This window comes from Anabrus simplex, chromosome 1 (genome assembly GCF_040414725.1).
Source record: "Anabrus simplex isolate iqAnaSimp1 chromosome 1, ASM4041472v1, whole genome shotgun sequence".
Classification (NCBI taxonomy): Eukaryota; Metazoa; Arthropoda; class Insecta; order Orthoptera; family Tettigoniidae; genus Anabrus; species Anabrus simplex.
Window position 1 is genome coordinate 494197147 of NC_090265.1, and position 20735 is coordinate 494217881.

General features: G+C 37.5%; 1 protein-coding gene across 2 annotated transcripts in view; it reads right to left on the reverse strand.

Annotated features, from left to right (window-relative positions):
* Positions 1–20735, reverse strand: part of LOC136867658 (NADH-ubiquinone oxidoreductase 49 kDa subunit) — a 127847-nt gene that overhangs the window by 80857 nt on the left and 26255 nt on the right. For both annotated transcript variants that reach the window (XM_067144720.2, XM_067144721.2), the window contains exons 3-6: positions 17658–17859; positions 17389–17576; positions 12302–12465; positions 5531–5650 (exon numbers count right to left, since the gene is read on the reverse strand). In XM_067144720.2, the coding sequence (XP_067000821.1) occupies positions 5531–5650; positions 12302–12465; positions 17389–17576; positions 17658–17859 (674 nt within the window). The remainder of the gene's footprint in view (positions 1–5530; positions 5651–12301; positions 12466–17388; positions 17577–17657; positions 17860–20735) is intronic.

Consider the following 20735-nt stretch of genomic DNA (forward strand, 5'->3'; position numbering starts at 1 on the left):
CATACAATATTTTCGGCACTCTCTCTATCACTCTCACCTTCAAAATCGCTTAACAATTCCTTAAAATGATTATCTCCATCATCACTTTCCGCTGTGTTTAATAACTGAAAGATTCTGTGATCCGAAATAACATCGCTGAAAGAGCAAATAAATTGTTGTTCCGCCATGTTTGTTTACATCACAGATGAACTCCACAGACGTCTACAAAAAGCTCTAAGTTACTTCCCATAGCTATAATCTCTGATCAGTTAGTTCTACATAATGCCCAACAGATGGCAGAACATGTCAGAGATCAAATTCGCACTCGAAAGTGAACCGGGAAACTCAAAAAAATAAAAATTCTCGCACACCGTCTATAGACAGGCGTAGCACTGGTGGACCGGCCGCATCAGCCCGTCTATAGGCGGGCGTAGCACTCATCGGGTTATGAAGGAGCAGTTTTGATTCCTGCCTGAAAGCCCAGTGATTATACAGTGCCCTGAGGGAAATGCCGTAAACCTGTTCGGCAATACACTCGAAAAAAGTAAAAAAAAAAAAAAAAAAAAAAAAACCACCTAACCCTGGACATAATGTAGACGTTTTGCAAGTACAAACATTTGGCGAAATTTTTTCAGTCTTCAAGTAGAGATGTCGAAATGTGCTCTGTCTCCTTCCAATAACTGTTGTGCACACTCTCTGATTTATGATTTCCACGGATTCTCTAAACAATACCAACCGAATGCGATGCTAAGATGGTCCCTTATGCAAGTTCTCCGCCGGTCGCTTTTCTAGTACCTACAGTAATTTTCAAATTACCGCAATGACGAGACGTTAACACCAAGATCCGTAAGTATGCCGTAGCTGTCCTTTCGTGAGATGCAGTTTCTTGAAAAACACGTGATCGAGGATTTAGAGTTGATGGAACTGAAATTTCTGGACAGTTGATCCGGGAAACCGTTTCTTCGAGGAACTGATAATGCGGGATTTTTACAATGTGATTTAATTAGGATGCTCGTGGGGCCACGTAATTTGAATGAATAATACGGGAAAACGTAGTTTCCTGGAACGTATAATCGAGGTTCTACTGTAAATCAATTTATTTTAATCATAGTACTAGTTTCAACTTACTGATATTAGGCCATCATCAGCCGTAAGGTTTTGTTTTAATACACTTAAAAAGCTAACTGGCCATACATACAGTATAACAAAAACAGGCAGTATAATGCTTGAAAATAGTTCTGATCTAATATTCAATATACAGTAGAACCTCGATTATACGTTCTCAGAAACTACACTTTCTTGGATTATTCGTTCAAATTATGCGGTCTGGCGAGCATCCTAATTAAATCACGTAAAAATCCTGCATTATTTATTTCCCGGATGAACTGTCCTGAAATTTCAGTCCCATGAACACTAAAGACTCGATCAAGTGTTTTTCAAGAAACTATAACTCACGAGAAGACTGCTACGGCATACTTATGGATCTTGGTGTTAATGCCCCGTCATTGTGATAATTAGAAACATATTCTAAATGTCAACAATACTTCAAGTACCCTTGGAACCAAGAACGTCATGTCCGAAGTTCATTCAAGAACCGATCATAGAAACAAGCTTTGGACTGGAACATTATGACTAACAGGAAAATGCAACGAAATCACGGATTTAATGAACCGTAGGCATAGATCTAATTAATAAGTTAAATAAATTCAATATCAAGCCCCATCACGTCACTTAGCCCTAGGATGTGAATATGCCTTTACTGTACCTCTGTCTAAAAAACGATCTTGACAAACGAATTGAACACCATTCAATACATCGCAAAATCCAATGGTTTCAATAATTTTTTCATTGGAAGAATAATACACAAATACAGACATCGTCCTTCAACCACTTTAAAGGAAGAAAAACCCAACATCCCCTTAATTTCCACTTTCACATTTAATAAAGATATCTATAAAATCACTAACATTTTGAAGAAACATAATATAGAAAATAGCCTTTATAACAAATAATAAAAATGCAGACATCTCATATAATTGCAATTTTTCATGTGTTTTCATTTTCATGTGTTGGACAGACTGGGAGAAGTTATAACATAAGATAAATTATAACACAAGATATTCAGAACATATTAAGTATCAATATATATAGATATAACAAATTCTCAGCACTAGGTCAACACATGCAAGATTACAACCATAATTTTATTAACATACATATTAAACAAAGGCCCCCTACTTCATATAAAAGAAAACCATTTCATACATTTAGATCAATATTTCAACTCAAACTATAACCTAAATGACATTTCTGAGAAAACCAACGTTTTATTTGACCTCCTGATTATTATTTTTAGAAATTTGAATTTAACTAATCTAAAATTGATTTTCCATTCACTTCATGGCACCTTTCCTCAGCAATTACTCCTATTCCGTCACCTCTCAGCCCCACCTTAAAATAGCCCCTCCTCTCTTCCCCCTGCCTTCCCCGTTTATCTCCGATCTGTCCTACTCATTTCTTCCCCTCCCTTATCTTCATTACTCATGCTTCCCATTCCATAAGTTACACAATACGTCCAACACATCGTTGCGTAAGGTGTCACATATTACACATTACATTTTTAAATTTTTATCACTTTTCTATTCATTTTTTTTTTCACCTTTCTTCATTACCTGGCTTTTATTACTAACAATATTATTTATTTCACCTATTTCCAAATTGAACTGTGTATCTTCTCCACCTACATCACAGAAATATTTTTACTTTCAAGTGCTACTTTCACCTTCAGTTTTGAGTATTTCCTTCAATGACAGCAAAGTGCATTAATTTATTCATTTTATGCATTATCTGAAACTTTTATCACAATTGTGACTATTTCTTCATCTTTATAGTGTAAAATCCACTATGTTTTTGCAACTTTTTTTTACAATTTCTATGGACTATTTGTTACATTGTGCAACTCGTGCTTTTGGTTGATGATCACCCAGATAATGGGTCGAAACTAGTACCTAATTAATGTTTCTTCTGTAAAGTAACCCACATTACTTGAATTTGTATTGAAAAGGTGGAACTACTATACTTTTTATTTTAATTGTAATTCTAATTATCTTCTCTTCATCAATGATGTCCTCATGTTTGTCTAGTAAGCTTGCTTTTTGGTCACCACTACAGCACTGCTGGCCAGCATAAACTTGGATCACAGTTTGGATTTCTCCATTTAGGTATACTTTAGCTTTGATTAATCTCTCATTAATGATTGAGATGTCTGTTACACTATCAATATCTTCATGGAGTATAAACCCAGCTCCATTCCTCGCCACTGCAGGATTACCACTCCCGTAGAATTTATATCCATCCTCTAACATTCTTGTGTTGCAAGTGTTTTGATGAATTTTTTTTGGAAATAAATTGATAATTCTTCCTCAATTTTTTGGATAAAATGAGTTGATGATCAGGCAAATAAGTACGCCGGCCTCATACATTAGATAGGAAACGAATTTCTGAAGGAGTGGAAAGATGAGAAAGGAAACGATAAAGACAGTTGGGTTCGAACCCACTATCTCCCGGATGCAAGCTCACAGCCCTGCGCCCCTAACCGGACGGCCAACTCGCCTGGTATGTAGACCAAAGAAGCAATAATGAGAATAATTTAAATGAACTGCCGAATGAAGAAAATGTGATGTACAAATTTAGTGTACAGTCACATAAGACAGGAGAGAAAGAGAGAGCGAAAGAAATAGTTCCAGTCATTGACATGCTCCCCGTACCCTCCCTGACATTACGTACCCGGCGGCATAGCGACAAGAAGCAGCTCGCCTCATAAGGTCATTGGCAGCAAGCAGAAGAGCAAAGACATGTTTGTTTGGTTCAGATAAGAGTAATAATTCTGACAAATTTGGTACCAGCTGCGACTGAAGTAAGTAAAGATAAAATTCTCTAGTCATCTGACTTGTCTTTTTTTTTCTCGTAAAAAATGTCTCTAAACTTGGTTTGTTTATTTTAAAGGAACTTGACTGTTAAAAATGGCTCGCATGTCGGACGGGAATAAAAGGAGAAATTCCGATTTATATGAAAGGTCTCAGAACTATAGCAGTAAGTTAATTAACAATTATTGGAATAAATAAGATATTTGAATTAATCATCATCATCATCATCATCATTGTCCCACTCCAGTTGGCCGGGTGCGGTTAACAAGCCTTCTCCACGCCTTTCTGTCCTTCCACTTTTCCTGCCCCATTACTTCCGCCACATCCAATCCAGCTTATCTAATGTCCTTCCAAATCTGATCCACCTTCTTCTCGGTCTTCCAACTGGTCTCTTTCCCTTAGCTTCTCTTCCCAATTCCCTTCTTGCTACCCGTTCCTTTCCCATTCTTTTTACATGTCTGAATTTTGAATATTGGAATTACAGATCAGAAATTTAAATATAATGTTTCTTTTTTTAGGTGTAAATAAGAACTTAAGGAAAGGAGAAGTTTTAAGAGCAGAGCTTATACAGGTGTTTCAAAAATGGGGGGCATAATTTGGGGTATGTATTTGTTATATGTTGACAATCAAAATAGTTCATTACAACATGTGTCCGGAAATGCTTCATTTCTGAGTTATGGCCTTCACAACACTGAACTTCACCGGAACGTTTTTCTTCCGCAAGTCATTGTCATTTACAGAAAATGTTCAAAATACCCACCTCCTGCTTGAATACAGACCTTACATCGATATCTCATTGGCTTGCATCGAATGTTTCCTGATCGATGGATAGGTAGAGGTGGCCCGAATGCTTGGTCTCCACACTCACCTGATGTGAACGCTCTTGTTTTCTACTTGTGGGGCCATTTAAAATCATCAGTGTATTCGTCTTCGGTGCCTGGTGTGGAAACCCTTCGGAATGGAATTGTGGCATCGTGTGACGACATACGCAATACTCGTGGAGTTTGGGATCGTGTTCTCAGGTCAATGAGACATCGATGTTAGGTCTTTATTCAAGTAGGAGGTGGACATTTTGAACTTCTTCTGTAATGACAATGACCTGCGGAAGAAAAACGTTCCGGTGAAGTCCAGTGTTGTGAACACCATAACTCGGAAATGAAGCATTTCCGGACACGTGTTGTAATGCACTGTTTTGATTGTCTACATGTAACAAATACATACCTGAAATTATGCCCTCTATTTTTGAAACACCCTGTATAGTGGCTAACTTCATAGGTTTTATTCATTTTATGGCTTGAAAATTGTTCTATTTTTTAAGTTTTCTCTAAATGACATAGTAAGTGTAAGTGGACTGTTTAGACATAATGAAATATTTTAACGATTTCAAGATTTATGTATACTTTGTTTTGTTGATGACTGTATTGTACAAATGAATCAAGTTCAAGGATTTAATTTGATGTTTTGGCACCGCTGAAGAAGAGAGTAGTAGCTCTTGAAACATATAGGTAGACAATTATAATAAAATGTAAAGTACTGACAAGGCGGAAAAGTGTTTCATAGAAAATGAATATAAGTCAATACGGACAAGATTGAACAACATAGTTAAAATAATCAAAACATCTTACCTGTCGTAACAATCACCATTAGTTCCCAGCGGAACTTCGAATTCCATTTCATCATAAGCATCATATGGTTGAGATTTTCTAAGGTCCCACTTTATACCAGAACCACGAAGCATAACTCCACTGGAAAGAAAAGGAAAAAAGGAAACTTTACATACTTCACCTCACGAATTACAATATATATATATATATATACACACACACGAGTTTTGTTTATAAATCGCTCAGAATTTGAATAGAATGGTATTTTTGTATAGGTCATGTCCACAGTAACACGGAAATGCACTTCTTAATTTTACATCTCTATCTGCATGTATGTACGTATGTATTATTGCAGATCTTCCTAAAACAAATATTAGTAGAAGCATTTCATTTTGGAGCCGTGGGTTATTAAACATTATTTTCTGGTCACAATCAGAGACAATGAATTGGAGGTTACACTTGACCATGTGTGACCAGGAGGAATGACTTTGACCCCCCATTTTAAAAAACTTCGACCAGGTCGAAACAGAGTCGAAACTTGAAGATGCGAGTTCAACATTTGCGACCTCTGCAGGCTTAAAGATGCGGATGCCAGTCCACTTTCTGAAAGATTATAATTTTGTCTTTATTAGCAAGGAATTTCACATCTTTTCCCGTATCCATAACTAGGCTATCACAAGACAAATATGCACCACGCTAGTCAATATTTACACGATTATATTCCTAATCCAGATATAGGCTATGTAGCACGCGACAAAACTTCAGTGTATCATTCAACACAAAATAAATTTCTAACTTCTGAATGGAATGCGAAATACAAGACAAATAGACTTGCTGTGTTATTTAGCAATCTTGCTGCTAACCGGGAAGCAAAACTGAACATTCAACTTATCCTTTGAAGTTCAGGAATTTAAGGCCCTTTTCCATACTTACGCAACTGTGGGGATAGATCTTACCCAAGCTGGAAATCACGTTGATTACACAAGGGATGACAAACAACATTTTCAGGGCTAGGAAAAATTGATCGCACTAAGCAGTAATACCGGAAATTTGTGATACGTTAAATGAGGTATTTTTATATAGATTTAATACAATGAGAATCGGGACTTCGAATTTAGGACGTGCTAAGCAGGAAAATGTGTTAATGAGGATCACACTAACGAGGTTTCACTGTATATGGATAAATTAGTTTATTTGACATGGTTCCAATAAGAAAACTGAAACATTTACTACAAAAGCCTCGATAGTGATATAACAATTTTTAAAATGAAACTGAACATACGCATTCACATAGCACTGGAATTAGAAAAATAACCAACAAATAAGCCACATTACGGAAATTATCAGCAAAAATGCAAGTTTCGAAGAACTGATTGCGTTTCATACTGATTATAGTTAGTGCGATTTTTTTGGCTTTTATAAAAAACCCTGATATAAAGACAATCCACTATAGTGAGTAAATTCTTCACCGTTATGAATTCTCCCTTTCTCTCTCTATTTTCTATACGAAGCACAGACACAGGTAGCTCTTATAGTGATGATGGGATAGGAAAGGGCTACAAGTGGGAAGGACCCTGGCCTTAATTGAGATCCAGCCCCAGCATTTGCCTGGTGTGAAAATGAGAAACCACGGAAAACCATCTTCAGGGTTGTCAATAGTAAGATTCAAACCACCCCGCTGAAAGTCTTATGGGGCTTATGGTTCTAATCTGTAGCTAGCTTCAGGTAGTTCCAGTGCTTATTTTTAGATTGCACTGGAGGTCATTCACAACGTGTAGATAGCTGTAGGCAGGTTCTGTAGACGGCAGGCACGAAATGAGCGATATTAATAATTAAAAGGCAGTTTGCCTTGAAGTGAAGCATTTCCCGTATTTACTCGCGTATTAGACCCCCTTTTTCCTCACTTTTACAGCCAAAAATAGTAAAGGGGGGTCCAATATGCGATAACCTCAAAATTTTGTGCAGCGAACACATGACTTCTAGGTTATAAAGAGCTATAAATTGTACGTGTAAACATTCTAAATGTACTGTTATTTAACAAACATAGAATGTATTTGAGTTATACAGTTAAACCTCGTTAATTTGAAGTCGTTGGGACTCAAAAATCAGACTTCGAATTATGTGATTTCGAATTAACCGCCAATTCGCAATTCAGAAGTGCCAACCCTTACAGCGTTACTAAATATTCTAAGGCTCGTTACTACATGCAGTTAACCTTGATTCACAGTTTATACCTTTCAAATGCCATGAAGAAAGAACTATTTCCAAAATGTATCCAAGAAGGTGCATTTACAGTATTCAAATAATGCACTCGGATATCTCACTGGTAAACATAACCTCACGCAACAAAAGAAAGAAAAAAAGCACGATTCAAAGATGAGGAGAAATCTACGCTGGCTCCCATGTGCAAGTGCTTTATTAATTGGATTACTATACTGTATGCATTTTAGATGCATTGTATTTACACAGAAAGTACCCGATGCCCTTAAAATCGAACTTTCCTATGACTCTATCCTTGTAAGATTTCCCACCAGGGCACTTCTCTCGTACTTCAGAAATGTGAACATTTACCGCGTCACAAAGTATCCTAAGACTCATTAATACATGCAATCACCTCGATTCACAGTTTAAACCTTTCAAATGCCATGGAAAAAACAATTTTTGAAATGTATCCAACAAGGTGCAATTACAATGTTCAAATAATGCACTTGGATAAATCACTGACAAACATAACTTCACGCAATGAAAGAAAAAAAATCGCACAATTCAAAGACGAGAATAAATTATGCCGGTTCCCCTGTGCAAATGCATTATCTTTTTGGATTTCTGTACTGTTTGCATTTTTAGATGCTTTGTACTGGCATGGAAAGTGCCCGACACCCTTAAAACATTGTAGCTTATCGAACTTTCCTATGACGAGGGGATAAAGTATCTCGCACGCATGTGCATTGCAACGCACTACTATGACCCCCATCCCTCACCCTTGTACGATTTCCCGGCTGGCAATTTCTCCTTTAAAACCATAAGACCGTTTGGGCTCGCATTAAAATAAAGCAATGCAGTTGTACCGGCAAAGACAATATTGTTCAGTGCCTACGAATTTAATATTATGTCAGCCATGTTTTTTCGTCAACTGTCAGCATCGCCAGTGTTCGCGGATTCTGTTTTCCCACACACTGCCTGTTGCGTGATATTACGGCGTTCCTTAAAAGGTCGAATACAATCCAATTTCATTCAACTTAGCAATCATGAAGCACACTGTAGACCCACCGAAGTGGGTGTAAGTGCGGAAAGCTAGCTACCCCTCCACGTTCCGGAACGCGTGTTCTATTATGAAGCGGAGCGAATAAATTTCGAGTTGAAATTACTCTGTAACATACTATTGTTTTAAAATTTAAAGGAAGTTTTGAATTAAAAGTCTGAATTTCGGTAATGGGGCCGACATTGTACTTCGAATTACGAATTATCCGTATTTCTAATTAAACAATTGAAATAACATGCAAAACTGTATCTCATGTTTCCGGGAACGAGAGCTTCTTCAAATTAGGCGGGATTTTGAATTAACCGATTTCGAATTATCGAGGTTCTACTGTACTGGCTATTTTCGTAGAAGGCATTATTTCTAAACATAAAAAGACAATAAATGGTGAATACGACTTTTAGGCCTACAGTACATATAAAAGTCAGTTTTAGATACTCATATCACGTCATTTGTTACATCTCTTTAATTCCTCTGGTGAGGCTGACGTCAGGAAGGGCATACGGCCGTAAAAACTCGCTAAGAAGATTCATCTCACTTCATGCTCGATCCCGTACAAGAAGGGATAAGGGTATCATGTTATCATATAATTAAATATTGATACAAAAGAACTTACTAGCCAGTCACTTGTCTCTCAGTTCAGCAGTAGGCCTAGCACACAGTAAACCTGATCACTGCTTTAATAATTTGAATTGTCACCTTGCGCCGCCAACTTCCCTGCCTTGCTACAGGCGTGTCGGCATTCTAAGTGACGTTATCTTTACTGCTATCTCTCGCCAGTCACGTCAGCCATGCTTCATTCCCTTTGAGCCATGCACTGCAATCAAGAGTGAATCTTTTGAAAATAATTTTGTTCCCGACTATAGAGTCTAAACAGAGTAAATCTATTCCCAGTTGGTGTACATGTAGCAGAAGCCAATCCTTAACTACAAAACACAGACATATAGCATGACTGATGCATGCTTGCAATGCGCGGGTTGGACACGAAGCTTGGCCTATTCATCTATTTCTGCGATGTCATCAGAGCTGCAGTAGACCTACGCTACAGAGGCGGACATTTCTTACCTACGAAACACAGATGTACCGCATGGATTCGACACGTTTTCACTGCGTAGGTCGTATGGGCGAAACTATTCATGAATTTGTGCAATGTCATCAGAGCTGTAATAAGACTTGTACCCGCTTCGAAGCGGAATCGTCGTAGTTCTCTGACGAATTACGTTGGGGGGGTCTTATAGGCGAGATTTATTCTTTTCATTTTCTTTGTTTCAAAAAGCCGGGGAGGGGGGTCTAATACAGAGTAAATACTGTAGTTGTAGGCAGGTTCTGTAGATGGCAGGCAAGTAAGCATGAAATGAGCGATATTAACAATTAAAGGCAGTTTGCCTCGAAGGGAAGCATTTCTAGTCAGTGAGCCCTTCCAACATAGAATTAATCATATAACGCCAAGCATTATGGAGATAATATTGAGGATTGCATTGAATTCGACTTTACCAAATCGATTAAACTTGTTCGATCTCATATCGATTTTAAGCGATAGTTCCCATGCTGTTGTTTGAATTGGTTTGAATCTTGAATTCTATGTGCCCATGTGCCTGCGTTGTTAGAAATCCAACAAACAAAACTAGAACAACAACTTGGTATGGATGGACTGAAAAACTGCTTAGTGTCCGAGAGTGGGAATACGTCACGGAATTTTGACATAAGGTTTCATAGCCTCCCGAGAACCGAAGGAAAGTAAGAGGTTATATTTTAAAAACCTGTGAAATTTCTGTTTTTTTCCAAATGAAATTTTGAGGCCAATTTCATTTGCAATGTTTTGAAGTCCTGATATCTAGGTTTTCACTTCTTTTATGTTCACTGCTAGTAATGCTAAATCGTTGGCAAAACCCAGGCAATTTGTTTCGATTTTTCGGCCAATCTTTATTTTTAGTTGACATTTCCTAAACCGTTCCCTCATTACCATTTCTAGAACACAATTAAATAATAGTGGTGAGAGCCCTTTGTTCGGTCTTGTGTTCGAGTGGATCACTCATTTACAGTTACAGAAAAGAATAAAGGTTTCCACCTGTTCAGTAGAATAAAATAGTGAAATTATTAGAATATCAATATTTATTATCTGTCATTTTGGGAAGGGTTTCGGCACCTTCCTGTGCCATCATCAGCCTAGGAAATTGTAGCAAGGCTTTTTTAAATAGCTACATAAAGTACTTATACCAGTATCAGAACATGAACAGAGCCTTCTATGCTAGGTTGTAAATTTTACAATTACGTATGTGGGATAATAGACACGTCATAAAACATTTATATACATTTTTAAAGCTCTTTGCGTTATCGATTTGTTGTAACTATTATAAAACTAATTGTAACACCCAGTTTTGATAAAATCTTTCTTGTAGGGCAAAACTCAGATACTTTATAGCTGTACTATGGATCCATCTTCTCTCTCTAATGCCTTGATTTTTCCTTGATTTATTCTTTTCGATCTTATTACTCTGTATAATAGTTTCTGATTTCCTCGACTATCTTGCTCAATTTTGTTCGTAAACTCTGCCTAACATTTCTCCTTTTCTTCCTTGATACTCCTCTTTACGCGTAGTTTCAATCTTTTGTAATCCACATGTAACCTCTCTATCTTATTCTCATCTCTCTGATACATTTTTTTGCTTTTCCTTACCCATTTATTTCTTCACCTTGTTTCTTTCTCTTATTTATTTTTCCATTTTGTCTGTCCACCACCGTGTCTCCTTTCCCTTGAACTTTGTTTTTGTTTTCACACATATATATCAAATGCTGCTTCCACAAATGTCTGTCTTAAATTGTCGCACTCTTCTTCTCCCCTTCGTATTTCTGTGTTAGGCAACTTCCTTTTTATACAATCTTGGAATGTCATTCTTTTATCCTCCTCCAATTTCTGGATTATCAGTAAAAAATTTGGAAAAAACTGTACATATGTGCAATATCTTTACAATGTTTATTGAAGTCTCTTGCAGATTCGTTTTCCTGGTGTTCCCAGTCGTGGTGTACAACGGACATCTTTATTATCGCAGTCAGAATTACATATAGTAGAAAACACACTTAACAAGATCACTGCAGTGAAACAACTCCAAGTTCCTCGCATCAAGATAAAGCAAGCGACTGAAGGTAAGGTTGAAAAATATGGCAACATCACTGGATGAGGGGTGGAGAGCAGAGCAGTGAGCCGGGTGACCTTCAGGCCTGCAGTGATGTGTCCCGAGCCATAAAAATAAACTGTTGATAAAGAAGCATCCAATATTAATGTAAACTGATACAATGGATGATGATTTTTTTAAATCTCTCCCCTAGGAGTGCTGACAAGTACCTTTCTCTTCATGTTGTAATGGAGCATTATTGCTATGAAGCTGTAGGCTATTTCATATTTAATTCTAAAAAACAAAATAAATTAGAATTAAGTTCTCGGTTACTGATTTTTAACATATGCGTGATTATTCATGCAAAAGAACTATGTTCAAAATATTAAGCAAATGTTTACAATATAGGGTCTATCATACCTGAAACCATAATTTAAAGCATCTTCAGCTGAAACTATGCCAATATCTTTCGTTCTCTGGACCCATATGCGGTTTGTTGTCAGTACATCTTCTACTTCATCTAATCGTTCTGAGAATTTGCTACTGAACTCGTAGATATCATCTAATAAACCAAGAGGTATGTCCTGAAAAAGCAAAGGAATCCAATCAGCACAACTGTATTATATTGAATCTCTCTATAAAATCCTGGACATCAATCAAAGCAAGACCAATTTCTCTCCCAACTCCAGTGCAATAATAGATATATCACATACTTAATGTACACCACATGGTAATGTGTATGGTAAATATTTTTTTGCGAAAAGAAAACTTATAGAAATACTTCATGATTACGAAGAATTTTACTTTATTAATATATTTAAACTTAAATGTTAAAATTGTGTCTGTTCTTTCTCAGAAACCAAGTAACGACTATGGCATAATTTACTTCAGTGTAGAGACCAGTTTTTATTCTGCTGGGAAGCACTTGTTTAGTCCTGTGTCGTTTAACATTATATTTTCTACTAGCTGATGTACCCGTGCTTCGCAACGGGATTTTCAGAAAGACTGACATTGTGATTTTCTTAACTGAAGTCAACATGTCATTACAAAAACGTCAGTAGGAAAGTAGCGATTAAAAGCAATTTTATCATATAAAATACTTGATTAAACAAAAACCCGCACATTTTCTCACTTTTAACGAACAGTACTATGGTGCCGATCTAACAGTCCAAAGTTCCAGAGCTGGAATGACCAGGCCGCAGACAGCCATAAACACTCCTCTGCCTTTATTCCATTAAATATGCACTCTGCTCATTCCAATCAGTGCCTCAGAGTATGGATTGAATAGCTTGAATGCTTTGATGAACCAGTGTGTTACGTACCAGTAGTATCAGAAAATTTATGAAGCAAAGGAATGGCATGCTAAAGAAGAAAGTAACCTAACTCCCCAGCTACTTCCCGCCAATATTCAGGCAGGCTGTTACACTCGGTACGATAGGGCGAGTTGGCTGTGTGGTTAGGGGCGTGCAACTGAGATCTTGCATCCAGGAAATAGTGGATTCGAACCCCACTGTCGGCAGCCCTGAAGAGGGTATTCCGTGGTTTCCCATTTTCACACCAAACAAATGCTTTGACTGTACCTTAATTAAGGCAACGGCCGCTTCCTTCACACTCTTAGCCCTTTCCCATTCCATGTCGCCATAAGACCTATCTGTGTTAGTGCAACATAAGGTAAATTTTTAAAAAAATACTCGGTACGCAGCAGTAATCCTATCTATCGGATATGAGTGGCAACAGAGACACAAAGCACATCACAACAAACAATGGTCAATGTAATGTTATTGTTGATCAATTTTATGAGTTTCCTATATTGTAGGGCTTCACATTTAGTTTTCTTTCGACTTTGTGATATTAGGGCGTCTTATAAAATTATTAATAGCGTAGACTGTAGTTCCTTATTCTTCGACTTTACAGAGCGATTTTCATTAAATTCTGTTTACCCATTTTCTTGTGACTCGGCGGTGATATGGACTTGGTAAGAAAAATCCATATTCATGAATATCTCTGTGATAATAGCCGGTACAGTAACAATGTATAAGGCATAAATGATCAGAAATGTAATAGCAAATAACTTTAGTTATGTAGTATTTATATCGATACGACCAATAATAACACGAATATTTGAGAATTAAATTTCAGGCCTTCCCCTACAATATCATTTCACACAGCGTGAAAAAAAAAATTTACAGCACAGATTATAGCGACTTATTCCCCGAATTTGTATACGGATTTTCATTAAGATTGGACCACTAATAACATCAATATTTCAGAACTAAATTGTAGGCCTTCCCCTAAACTACAATTTTTCTTGGCCTGAATTAAATTATTTATGGCCTAAATTGTAGCGAGTTATTCCCTGACTTCGCCTACCCCCGACTTTCGTTAAGATCCGACCGCTAATAAGAATTAAATTTTAGGCCTTCCCCTAAACTACCATTTCACTCAGCGTGAATACAATTATTTATGGCCTAGATTATAGCGACGCATTTACCGACTTTGAATACCGATTTACATTAAGATACGACCACCAATAACATAAATATTTGGGAATTACATTTTAGGCCTTCCCCTAAACTACCATTCCACTCAGCGTTAATACAGTTATTTATAGCATGGGTTATAGCGACCTATTCACTGACTTTGCATACGGAGTTTCATTAAGATAGGACCACTAATAACATAAATATTTGAGAATTAAATTTTAGGCCTAAGATAGGACCACTAATAACATAAATATTTGAGAATTAAATTTTAGGCCTTCCCCTAAACTACCATTTCAATCAGCGTGATTAAAATTATTTATAGCCTAGATTGTAGCGACTTATTCCCTGACTTTGCATACCATTTTCATTAAATTCTCTTCAGCCGTTTTTCTCGTGATGCGTATACATACATACAGACATTACGGAAAATTAAAAAGCGCATTTCCTTGTTAATGTGGACACGATTGATACAGAAATACCATCCTTTTTAAATTCTGAGCAATGTACAGACAAAACTCTTTATTTTATATATATAGATTATGTAGCCAAGCAATTCATAAAATGAACATTTCAACATGCGAAGACAACTGAAAAATTTACTGTAACCCTCACTTAAATTGTCAACTAATGTATGATATAATCCTCTAGTCAGTCGAGAAACAGATAGGACATTTTCGCTTTTCACTAAACCTTTGGCATTTCATTTGCAATAATAGAGCAAGAAGATGAAAGGACACCATTCTCTCTCTAGTGACTATTCCTATACATCTATCTATACATATCCTTCCTTGCTCCCTAAAATGAATATGGCTGCCAGTTATGTCAGCTATCATCTTATCCTTATTTTTTTTACAAGTTGCTTTGCGTCGCACAGACAGGTCTTATGGCGATGACGGGATAAGAAAGGGCTAGGAATGGGAAGGAAGTGGCCGTAGCCTTAATTAAGGTTTGCCTGGTGTGAAAATGGGAAATCACGGAAAACCATATTCAAGGCTGCTGACGGTGGGGTTCGAACCCACTATCTCCCGAATACTGGCCACACTTAAGCGACTGCAGTTATCAAGCTCGGTATGTTATCCTTAGCCGACTTTTCCACTAAATTAAATTGTCTAGTAAGTTCCTTCAATCTCTCCCTTTACCCAGTGGTTGGATTTGTCTGGCACACATTTCATTGGTTTCTTGAGTAGAAATTTCTTGAATATCCGCATTTTTAGTGTTTCATATACAAAATATCAATTAACTTAAGGTACACCACTAATGTCAACACAGCAACATTGGAAGAGTGATGTATTGTTAGGGAGAATAACGAGTAATACTGATAGTTTATTGGTTTCTGCTGCAGTAGTCCACTTATAAAACAGAGCCAGTGTGAAGTAATCTGCTTTTTGTTCCTAATGTCAACGTTCCAATTGGTTTTAAACTATGTTCTGTGCATTACTGAAGCTTAGATATGCCACATTCCACAGAAAAAAATGCTGCAATAGCCAATCAAAATCTCAACTGTGGAAAAATTGTAGATGTCTACCTTTGATTCTTCCAAATTTCACAGCATAATTTTTGCACTTTTTATACCACAATTTAAAAAAAATAGAAAGTTGTGACCATTATGCGAAACAAAACAAGTATTTGTATTACACAGAAAATTAATGAGAACTCATATGTCACTGGTGAATAAATTGAACACTGTCATGACCACATACTAAAACTACCCATAATCCATGCGTCATACATATACGGGTATTATTTATTTATACGTTGTACGACAACTTGCAAACATGACTGTGTTATTAAACTGTCCATAAGCAACATACATATTTAAATTGTATATTCATATGCAATTTAGTTGCCTGCTGCCATTTCTTGACGGATACAGTACTTTTGTATCGATCTCTTGGCACATGCCAGAGTAAAGTGTAGCTTTCACCGAAGTCCCAGTCTCATCCATGGCTGTGACAATATGGAAGCTTCTTGGGTATGGGTGGTGCTAAGTAATGACATTCAGAGCATGACTAGTGCATCTGAGTGTTATTAAAGTTGTTGCTCATAGGGTCAGTTGGGCTGCAATAGCACTTTCCGACGCAGTGAGGAAAGCAATGGCAAACTACCTCACTCCTCGTCTTGCCTAGTATGCCTCATTTTGGTGCTGCCATTGGTTTTTGCGGTTTCCTTATAACCACATAACCTTTGGTGGTGCTATTTGAGGATCCAACCAGCCTCTGGGCTGATGACCTAACAGACAGATGCAATTTACATTGCAATTCCGTTTACCTTTTAAGCAGCTGGATGAACAAAATTTGAACATGTGACGATTATACGATAAAATTTTAATACAGGATTTTCTTGCAAGTTGCTTAATGTCACACCGACACAGTTAGGTCTTATGGCAACGATGGGACAGCAAAGGGCTAGAAGTGGGAAGGAAGCGTCCGTGGCCTTATTTAAGGTATGGTTCCAGCATTTGCCTGGTGTGAAAACGGGAAACCACAGAAAACCATCTTCAGGGCTGCCGACTGTGGGGCTCGAACCCACTATCTCCCAAATACCGGCCGCACTTAAGCAACTGCAGCTATCGAGCTCGGTGAGACACTTTTTTTTTTTTTAACATAAAGGATGTGACGATTATGCTGTGAAAAACCGAACGCTCTTCAAATATTTCCTACGCGAAATCATCAAAGAAAAGCACAATGTAAGTGAGAGTCCAGCTGGAAAGGATGTAAAAGGAGAAGAGGAGACATACCTTATAAAGATTACAAAAATTTTTACAACTGCCTATCAATCAAGTCCTGTGTGAGGCGTGTATGTATCCAGTTTAACATCATACAGTATACTCCTCATGTTAAAAAACAAATTAAAAAGTAATGACAGAAGACATGTGAAGTGGGTAGGGAATGGGATCGGGGCATGCATGTTTCTTTGGATGTGTTACTGTAATACACAATTTTCTTGCAATCTTGTTTTAGCTGTTTAAACTTCCTTTGATTTTTCCCAAGTCTACAAAATATGACACTTTTGTGCTATACTAACCTGATTCACACCTCCAGGACGAATATACGCTGCATGCATTCGTGCTCCAGACACTCGTTCATAGAACTCCATCATTTTCTCTCGTTCTTCAAACAACCAGAAGAATGGTGTCAGAGCTCCTATATCCAGAGCATGCGTGCCAACAGCCATAATATGATTTAGGATTCGAGTTATCTCTGCAAACAGAGCTAAACAAACAAAATACACGTGATGATGTTCATACTTTTTTCGAATAAGAATATGTAGACTCAAACATGTTATCCACTTACTTCTGATATATTTTGCTCTCTTGGGAATATCAATGTTGAGCAGTTTTTCTACAGCCAGAGAATAACATTGCTCATTTACCATCATGGACACATAGTCTAATCGATCGAAATAGGGTAGTGCTTGTGTGTACGTCTTGTATTCAATTAGTTTCTCAGTGCCACGATGTAGCAGACCAATATGTGGATCAGATCGCATCACAGTCTAATAAGAAAACAAAATTAGTACTTTTATTAGTATTATTTAGTATAAAGTCTTAATGACATTAGGCCCTTCAAATATATTCATAAGGATTCTCAACATGTGCCCAATATTTCTCGTCGCTTTCTGGAAGAACACATGAAGTTTTTTAAACATACCAAAACAGCTTAAAATTAAAGACCTACTCACTGAATTAAAAACCTGGTGAAAAAAGTAAAACACAATTTACTACAGAATAGGAAACAAACCAGTCAGCCCTCTAACCAATCACCAACATTCTAAAACCCTACTCATCAACTAAAGGAAAAGAATACACATAATAAAAAAATGTATATTTTATGCTCCTTTTTGCAGCAGCACCCTTTTCTGGCTACATATATAAAATACAGCCATAAGACCTATCTGTGCCAGTGCAATGTAAAGCCAATTGTATAAAATAAAATAAAAATAAAAGTAATGGAACTCAGCTTTTCATTTCATCTGCTATCCTATTTCTCTTAATTTAAGTGCCCAAGTAGCAAAAAAGATTCACGTCTTTCCCTTTAGAATGTCTCATTTTGAGCTATACAGTGCACGTTTTCTGCCCGTTTGAATTTTATATCTTCAACCACCCTTCAAACATCAAGAGCATGGAAGGTCTAAATTCCTTTGTCTACCTGTGATATTATACCATGGTACTGAGTAGAACTCACAAAGAAAACCAGCCTCTAAGGTTACACGACATCAGATGACGTAATTACACAAAGATCACCGTAAAAACTGGGTGAAAAACAGTGGTTAAAAAATGCATCTATCTCTCAAACAATAATGTTAACAGATTTTGCCACATGATCAGACATTGTAAAATGTGAGGGGAATGCTGAAAACAACGATACACGGAATTAAAAATGTAAGATTTTGTGAAACGGAAGTGAACTCACACCAAGCTTATTTGTAGAAGTTCGACGTGTTGTTGGCATGGCTCAGTAAGCTATACAGCATAGGTACGGTCAACTTGCGCGGTTTGCTGAATCTCCCCTCGTAAGTCTTTTTGTTTGATTTCGTTTTGCTATCGTAGTTCCAGCTATCAAACATGCCTGTTTATGGCACATTTGACCAACAGGACACTGTTTTATTTGGATATGGATGTTCATTGTTAATTAATTAAATGTATTTGAAGGATGAGTACAATGATATGCACCTTATTTATGGTGAAATCAAGAGTGAATGCACTGCACGCACAATGCATTTACTAAGAAAGATTTCCACACAGACGTCAACTGTCCACAGTTAATTTTAGTAATGTGAAACCCTGTTTATGTCCAACAGGGTCACTCTCTTGACTGCCTCCAGTTAGAGTGGAACCTGTGAGTTCTGGAGCTAGAGCAAAAGTTTGTCTTGAATGCTACCACAGACAACCCACACACGAATACACGGGCAGTAACACAACAGGCTAAAATCAGTCAGTACTGTAATATTCTCCTGCTAATCTACAAGAAAATTAAAGAAAATGCTACTTTGCCTCAATTTTCTACGCTCTGGATTGCTGTTTCCACCCGCCAATGCCTGTTGCCAGTACACATCTGAAAACTCAGGTCCTCACCTCAGCTGTTCGCCAAGTAAATCTGACATCAATTTGACATTATCTTCTGGAACAAACTTTATTCTCGATTTGTTCTCATCTTTTCTCATCCAGTCTGTATAAAAGAACCATCCACTCCAACTGGACTTTACCAACAAGACCTTAGGTGAGCAAAGTGGCATTTTAAGTTGTCTATTTTGGGACTTAGTTCCCACAGCCCTTCAGGCTATATTTTGCAGTATTACTTTGGCCGTTTTTATCAATGTCTCCAGCCATGAACTGTTTGCAAGTGCGCGATGTTCATTTTATAAATCATGCTTTTTATATTTGAACTTTGCCAGTACCAGAATGCAAGGAACTTTGAGGTCATTTATCTATGGCTATTAACTTTAACATCTGTGAACTAGTCTTCGTATTGTAACAAGTTGGTGGGGTAGTAGGATCAATTAACACTAGACTGGTAGCTTCAATACTAAGATTTAATAGCTAGGCACTAAACTACACAAGACTACACACAACTTTTGCTCATAACACACACTTACGCAGCTCGCGCGCTCTCTCTCCCTTCGTTTCTCACTTTTTCTCACACTACACACTTTTACACTCGCACACAAGGTCCCGCGTCGCACGGCTACACGTTCTCTCCTTCGCCGACAGTCCGCACTGTAGCATACTAGTTCGATAATCACGGCAGTTCACATACCTCACTACACTGGCAGTTGCTCACGACTGAACCACACCAACTTCTAACTCAGTCTAACTCTCACTAACTCCAGGCAGGTTGTTCCTCTCTTATATACCTGCGCTGGCTCTTCTAGAATCGTCCGGATGCTGGATGGATCCAGGAACATCACAAGATGGAACAAACCAGATTAATTGTGGAGTGATTTCCATACTCCTCTGCTACGGGACCGCAAGCAGAAGCGAGTGGGGTTGGCCTAGCACTTAAGCGCTGCTAGTGATTGGCACAGTTGAACCGTAAGGGGTTGGTCTATACGGTGCCGGGCCGGGCCCACTGCCAGTTCACATGGCAGACGCTATGACCATTACAGTATTTTCTACAAACATTTCTAATAAAGTGTTGCGCTGGACAATTCCTCTATACACCTGGTTCCCGTCTTGTTTCCTTCTGTGTGTCATTGCATCTAAATTCTTTATAAGGCAATCTTGTAATTTAAACTTTGAATACTGTGTTTCTGGGTTATATAACTTTTTTCAATGTTGTAAATGTGGCTCGAATTCCTCATTGAAAACAATTGTTGTTGTTACTCGATTTGTTAAACTTGTTGATTTTTTCTTACTCGCTGTTAATCTTTTC